The 6,881-nt window shown below is 48.4% G+C and overlaps 2 protein-coding genes and 1 non-coding gene across 3 annotated transcripts; 1 reads left to right on the top strand and 2 right to left on the bottom strand.

Annotated features, from left to right (window-relative positions):
- On the bottom strand, nt 1–221 carry LOC124680011. Its single transcript, XR_006995417.1, has one exon. It is a non-coding gene; the product is annotated as a small nucleolar RNA U3 (small nucleolar RNA).
- Nucleotides 222–1,366: 1,145 nt separating this feature from the next.
- Nucleotides 1,367–3,604, top strand: LOC124678785. Its single transcript, XM_047214638.1, has 4 exons — nt 1,367–1,567; nt 1,637–1,713; nt 1,797–1,894; nt 3,140–3,604. Exons 1-4 carry the CDS (start codon nt 1,381–1,383, stop codon nt 3,297–3,299), a joined length of 522 nt encoding a protein of 173 aa, XP_047070594.1. The 5' UTR covers nt 1,367–1,380; the 3' UTR covers nt 3,300–3,604.
- Nucleotides 3,605–4,615: 1,011 nt separating this feature from the next.
- Nucleotides 4,616–6,558, bottom strand: LOC124677526 (U3 small nucleolar ribonucleoprotein protein IMP3-like). Its single transcript, XM_047213512.1, has 4 exons — nt 6,359–6,558; nt 6,108–6,215; nt 5,170–5,244; nt 4,616–4,970 (listed from the first exon to the last, which is right to left on the bottom strand). The coding sequence occupies exons 1-4, from the start codon at nt 6,490–6,492 to the stop codon at nt 4,739–4,741; spliced, it is 549 nt and encodes a 182-aa protein (XP_047069468.1). The 5' UTR covers nt 6,493–6,558; the 3' UTR covers nt 4,616–4,738.
- Between the last annotated feature and the right edge of the window lie 323 nt (nt 6,559–6,881).

Raw genomic sequence — 6,881 nt, 5'->3', positions numbered from 1 at the left:
TGCCTGTCAGACAACCTCAGGGCCACCCTGCACCAGGGTAAGCCGGACAGGAACGATCATCTACAGCCGTCGGGTTGCTCCAATCAGGAGAATCCTGGCCGTCAGTCACGCTCTGGCCCAGAGGTCAGAATGCATCAACCAGACTTAAGTGCTTGCCTCCTTATTGGTAAAGGATGCAGCGGTACGATCCTATAGAACAGATCCTGTTCAAGTAAGGTCGTGCAACCCTCACTCACTCTCCGCCTTATAAACCACTCCGGACGCTCTTAGGGTGTGTTCGTTTTTCAGACCGGGTGGAATGGAATGGAATGGTTCCATTCCATTCCATTCCATCACATTCCATCCCATCCCATTTTTGTGTTCGGTTGAAAAGAGAAACTTGGAATGGAACCGAATGTAACTAATCTAAACATGCAATTAATTAGCCTAATTTAAAGAGATTCACAACTAATTTGAGTCTGGCATGACTTCTTCTCCGCCATGGCCGCCGCGCCCCTGCTCTCCCCCAGCTCCCGCCCGCCGTCGCCGGCCGCCGCGCCGCTAGCCCCCGCCCTGGCCGCCATCCTGGCCGCCTCGCATGGCCGCCGCGCCCCCGCTCCCGCCCGTCGTCCTGGCCGCCGCGCCTGCTCTCGCCCGCCGTCCGGGACAGGAGGAAGCGTGACCTCCGGCCGCGTCCGGCGAGCTCGCGCCGCCGCCCTCGCGCCTCGCGTCCGGCGACCTCCGGCCCGCGTCGGCGACCTCGCGCCCGGCGACCTCCGGCCCCGCCTCGCGTCGGCGACCTCGCACCCGGCCAACCTCCGGCCCCGCCCGCGTCGGCGACCTCGCGCCCGCGTCGGCGACTCGAGCCGGGCGGCAACGACCTCGGACGGGCGGAGAACCTTGTACCGGCGGCGACCTCGATGGAGACAGGGGCGGTGCTTAGCGAGTATCGGCCGCGTGGTTAGCGGCCGTTCCACCTCGTCCCGGCCGAATCGGCGGGACGGGTGGATTCCGCATCTTCGGCGAATATTCGTTTCTATGGAATGAGTTGGTTCCATTCCCTGCCGAAACCGAACACGAGAATCCTTCTCACGCGCGGAACCGTTCCATCCCGTTCCAGCAAATTCTCAAACCGAACACACCCTTAGATTGTCGAGGTGGGACTAAAGTTTTGCACGCAACGCCTCGGCAGCACCGGCACGAGCTCACAGACGTTTCGCGTGTTCTGGCCCATGTAGTTGGGCCGGAGAACACAGGTAGCCCAGCCCAGAAATATTTGCACCGTATTGTTTGTTTCCTCTCTCCTTGTCATTGAACAGAACTCGTGACGAAATCTTGTTCCTTCGGAGCCCGATCAGATCGCCGTCGTCGTCGCCGCCGACTCGCCGGAGCACCTGTCCCATGGCCTTCTCCGCCTTCACGTGGCCGTTCCGCCGCCGAAGCAGCGGCGGCGGCGGCGGGGCCGGCCCGAGCAAACCCGCGGCCGCGGAGGGGGAGGAGGAGCTCGGCGTGACGCCGCAGCTCCTCGACTTCCTCCGCACGCTGTCCCCCGACGCCTTCAAGTCGTCCGCCGTCCAGCTCAACCAAGGCACTCCTCCCTGCTCGACTCCGTTCCCCTGCTCCTTCTGAACCGATTGCTGACGGCGATGTGTCGCAGGTGGCTCCGTGGAGGCGGCGGGCGAGCTCTCGGAGTGGCAGCAGCGGCACGCCGTCCTCGTGCTAGGTAGAGCCAAGGTAGGTTTCCGGCGGATCTCGTCTTCTTTGGCCACTTCTCTTCCAAGAGGTTGTTTCTGAACTGTGAGTTGTGCTGTGGGCAGGAATTGGCTAAGATCCGGTATGATCTGTGCCCACGCCACATGAAGGATAAGCTGTTCTGGACAGTGTACTTCCTACTTGCCAGGAGCTACATCTTGCCGTAAGCTCTTACTATTTCAGTAGCTTTCGGCTATGTGAGTGTTTCCAGTCGTAGAGATCAATTAGCTTCATGCTGTTGACCCACTACGGTACAGATCAATGTGTAGAAAATTAGAAATTGGCCACGGGATTTAATATGGGACATGAACTAACTTGACAATGGAATCTCACATTAAGTTAAATTATTTATGTGAACAAATTCAGCAAAACAGATTTGCATCTGAACAAATTGAACTATGTCAAATGTTGAATAACCACATTCAGCAAAAAAAGGTCTCGATTTTTTTGAGGTCATCATGTAAAGTGCAATCTCTATTTTTCAGTCATCTTCTTTGAGGTGTAACGCTTCCAGTAGATGATGCTGCTCCTGTGTTGATTTTCAAGCATCACACCAATATGGCAATGTCTCGATAAATAAACTAGCACTATAGAATTTTGTAGCCGATTGTTAGCTGCCGCAACTCACAAACTTTTATCTCGTCACACGTAGTAACATTGCTCTGTCTATGTACCTACATGTCAGCAAAAACAATTTCCATCTAAAGACATTAATTTATGCCAAATGTGAGTATCTCTGTTTTTTCACCTTCAGCAAGAAGGTATCTTGATGTTTTGAGATTATCATGTAAACTGCTTCCTGTTTGCTGAAAGTCTTCATTGACGTGTAATTCCACTATCTATAATACTAGATCTGTTGGTTTAAAAAAAAATCTGATTTTATCTTATCGCATCGAAAATTCTCAATAAAGCAACTACTACTATAATGGAATGTTGGAGCCAGGGCGACGATCATTGCCATAATTCACTGAACTTTACTGCCTGGAAGTCTAAACTTTTTAAATGTGGAGATAACCTGAAAGAAGAATTTACCATCCTGATGTATTCACTATTCACTAAGTTCTTCAGGATTAATAATTGAACCACTGAAGCTACCTTGTAGTGTTCTCTTGACATGCAGTCATTTTGCCAACACAAAAGCTGGACTCCCATAATACATGCCAACATAGTTGGCAGATATGTACGATGGCAAACCTATGTGTATAGTTAGTTTTCTTTAAAACATTGTGCAAAATTTGCTGTCATCTACCCCTTGTCAACATTCACTGAGAAATGAGATACCAAGATACATTGATGTTTGATGTGCAGGGGTCAGATAGGATTTACTGCTCTGTAGGATAGTCTAAATTCCTCCTACCAGGGGGTTACTGATACCATCACCGTTTAAAAACCTTTCTTGTTCTTACAGGTACGAGCTACGTGCCATACAAAAAGAAAAGGTAAGAAGGATGGAGACAGAAAACGGGAAGCCCAAAGACGAAGTTACTGTTGAGGTGGAGATGCAGGAATCGAAGTGCAGTAGGGGATCTCCACCCTTACCAGATGATTCAGAAATTCAGGATTCATAGCTAATGTTGCTGACAGTTGAATGACTCAGATGTTAAACCATTTTAGAAATTCCAGACACGTGGGCTGAGTGCTCATTGCGGCTTCTGACTGGATGGTGTAATCTGCGCAGTGTGTCTGTCGTAGTGCCTGTATATGTAGTAGTTAAATTTTGGAATAGAGGAATTTTCTGGCAGCATCTGCTAATAGCTTAACATTGCAGATGTTGGTTGGCTGCACACTGACATGTAAGCTGATGCGAACTTGGCCATGATCTTGATGTGAAATCCATGAATATTATGTATTTTTGTGCAGGCTCTTCCCTCCATACTGTTTGAGACATTCGGAACTTTAGCATTTGTTGTGCACAGCCCAATTATGCTGGAAATTGACTGAAATTCAACTGCACTTTAGCATTTGTTGCCCATGTTGAGTTGACCCTATAGAGACTTCTAGTTACAGTTGGCCTCATCTAAGAGTCTGTTCGGATCTTGTCTGAATGCAGAAACTCCGTGGAGTGGAGCGGCACCCAGTTCATTTCTTTGTCCCCAGGCTCGATCCCCCTTCTCGTCTGCCATGGCTCCTCTGCCTATCCGGCCGCGGTGCTCTGCCGCGTCCAATTTTCGTTGCGCTCCAGCGGCAGGCTGTCCAAACCCAGGATGTAGAAGCCAGAGAAGATCTTTAGACGAAGAGCACTTTTATTCTCATGGGCATCGGCACCATTAGGCTGCAGCTGGACGTTCTGGCTTTCCTGCTCTCAGAGAGCACGGGGTGGACTCTAGCATGGCGGGGCAGATGGAATCGAGAGTTCAGACTTCAGTGTTGGCTGACGTTTTCATAACTTCAGATTTTGAATGCGGAGCGCAATTTCATGGAGCGAAGGGCAGAGTCGGCGATTCAGCGGAGAAGAGGACATCCGAACTAGTTCTAAGTCCATATAATGTAGTACCAACATATGATCACAGTTTACTACCTCAATGCGGTAAGTTACATCTCAAAGTGAGAAGTTCTAGTATTTAGTAATCTAGTTACGCATTCTGCCACTGGTATGCATAAGTTACATCCCAAAGTGAATTTCATAAAGTTTCATCTAAAAAACAGAACTGCATGAGCATAAGTTTCATCTCAAACTGAAATCAAGACCCAGTACTCAAAAACAATCTGCACACACGATCAAGCTCAGACCAACTTGCTGAGAATAGAACACAAATTGTAGGTATTGTGCTCAACATCACAATTTCTGTATGTCATCATGTCCAATGCAAAAAATGATGCAAGTATGAACTCATTAGCATTTGCACAATACGACCATTTAGCTTCATCAAGTAAGAGGGGCAAGTAGCTTTGCAACAGATACTACCTCAACATATGTGGTAGCCTCAGATTCAGGTTTTTTTTAAAGTATCACAAGAGTAGCTACACTGAACCACTGATTGTCCCAAAATTTCTACTCAACTCACACTCAAATCATGGCATCATAATCATCCAATGCACCATTATACTCCATGACCTTCTTCTTGATCTTCGAGGTATCCACCCAGGTGATGAAATCCTCCATGTTCCTGGTTACAAGAAAAGCTGGATCGGTGACCGTTTCTGGGCCTACCCGCACATGCCCTTGTTCAATGTAGGTGACAGCCTCTTTAAGGTGCTCCGCAAACTTGAGCTTCACCATAACTGTTGCAAGTCTCCGCCTACAATAGTTTAACAAACAATATGGTAAGTGGAATACGATATGTCATGCTGCTTCCTACGACAACGTTGCTATGGTTATTGAGTGATTCATGGCAATTAACACTTTCAATAAACAACTGAAAAATATATTGCACATTTGGTGAAGCTAGCAATAACTGAAGGGGAAACTGTTGCTATAACTCAGGGAGAGATATAGACCTGCAGAAGGCGCTCACTGAAAGATTCTCGCATTTGACCAAGCTCTTCTTTGTTGGAATTACACCCATATTATACCTGAAATTAGAGAAAAAATCCTTATACTGTACAAATAGCAGACGGGTAAAAGTTTCAAGGAAAAATTGGAAGCGGCAAGCAAGATTGGCATGATTCAATAGCTTCAGATGTTTATAATAAGATGGACCAATGAAGCAGCACGCTATAGATGGCATTCTTGTAGCTTCCCTAATGCGTGGGAGAGTACAAATGGTGGGGCATCCAAACAAAAGCAATTGTCATGTTGAGCGAACTAATTATTAGAGTGCACACTCAGACATTAGCAGAAGCAGAAGAATATGATGCGATGCGCATGATCATGCAAAGGGTTAGCAAGCCTTTGCTACCACTTAATTATTATTTCTAAATAGCTGCAGGAGAACTGGTATAGTCTAGTCATTCATTGATTTAGAGACAGGTCGACCAAAGATCTGAAGGAAAACAATGGTAGCCCAAGAAACCTCATATGAGTAACATGCTACTTAGCCTAGATCAAAAGGAATACTGCTTGCATAATTAAAAAAAATCTGAACAGTAGTCAAGTACTAACACCATAGGTCGTTCAAGGTGCATTTCCTCCAACAACTAGAATAAAGAAAATAAGGGCGGAAGGATTTACTTAAACGTTGTTGCATGAGCGGCTTCTAAATGAGAATAAGGGCTGATAGAACATTAACATAGAGCGATGACTCTTATGTATCCCTAACTTTGTAACAATCCAATTGACAACCACAGAAAAACATGGACGATTCACAAGGTATTTGGCACATGATGGATGCAGTCTTCATAGTACGCTTTAACCATTAAACAAAGAAATGGATATAGCATCCCAATTCAGAGGCGCAAATGGAAAGAAAAGGGGAAGAGGATATGTGGCGACATACAGCTTATCGATGAGCATGTCTGTCATCTCGATCCTGAAAGGGTCCCTGGGATCCATCTGCTTTATAATGTTCACGAGCTTCTGCGCCATGCAGCAGATCCCATTGTACCTGGCAGGGCACAAACCACCGCAGAATTAACGCCCAGCAGTCAACAAATGCTCAAGCAGCAATCAGTATGCTACGAAATTGACAGATGGTTCATCGGCAGTGGGACATGAGGGCAGGATTGGTGAGGTGAGAGAGATGCATACTTCTTGTAGTCGTCCCTCTCTACGAGGCTGTAGCGCTGCGTGACGTCGGCCTCGCGGTGGCCGCCCTCCCGCCTGTACTCGAGGAAGTTGGTCCTCTTGAGGAGCTTCTTCTCGTGGAACTTGAGCTTCCTCATCCTCCTCCCTCACGCTGAGGCTGCGCGTTTGTCGAGGGCGGCGGGCGCCGGTGGACGATTCGGGGAGGAGCGCGCGTCCGGCGGCGTGTTGGCGCGCGAGACCGACGGGAGCGGAGTGGAGTTGGGCGGCGCGCCGGCTAGGGTTCGTGGTGGCATGAAGGGGGGGATGGGGCTGCTGGGCTCCGGCGTGGGCTAGATGGGCTAGTTTGACTGTTTTGGGCTCAGCCGCCGAAATCTCAGCGGGCCAACCGGGAGGACATGCGCTCCGGGAGTTGCTCTATTTAGGATGAAGATATTCATTCAGCCCTTGGAATCCAAATGGGCCCATTACTAAAACGGAGTGAAAATCCAACTTCGGGCTTCCATTCGACGCATTCACTGCCCGTTAC

Source organism: Lolium rigidum, chromosome 7, assembly GCF_022539505.1.
Source record: "Lolium rigidum isolate FL_2022 chromosome 7, APGP_CSIRO_Lrig_0.1, whole genome shotgun sequence".
Taxonomy (NCBI): domain Eukaryota; kingdom Viridiplantae; phylum Streptophyta; class Magnoliopsida; order Poales; family Poaceae; genus Lolium; species Lolium rigidum.
This window is presented reverse-complemented; position numbering and strand designations above follow the sequence as displayed.

Bases quoted from the DNA above. Each gene is read 5' to 3' on its own strand.
- LOC124678785 (XM_047214638.1), top strand. From the start codon at position 1,381: ATGGCCTTCTCCGCCTTCACGTGGCCGTTCCGCCGCCGAAGCAGCGGC. The intron at 1,714-1,796 runs GTAGGTTTCCGG...TGCTGTGGGCAG, and splicing joins TCGTGCTAGGTAGAGCCAAG to GAATTGGCTAAGATCCGGTA. The intron at 1,895-3,139 runs GTAAGCTCTTAC...TTGTTCTTACAG, and splicing joins GCCAGGAGCTACATCTTGCC to GTACGAGCTACGTGCCATAC.
- LOC124677526 (XM_047213512.1), bottom strand. From the start codon at position 6,492: ATGAGGAAGCTCAAGTTCCACGAGAAGAAGCTCCTCAAGAGGACCAAC. The intron at 6,216-6,358 runs GTATGCATCTCT...GTGCCCTGCCAG, and splicing joins GAGAGGGACGACTACAAGAA to GTACAATGGGATCTGCTGCA. The intron at 5,245-6,107 runs GTATGTCGCCAC...CTCTAATTTCAG, and splicing joins GACATGCTCATCGATAAGCT to GTATAATATGGGTGTAATTC.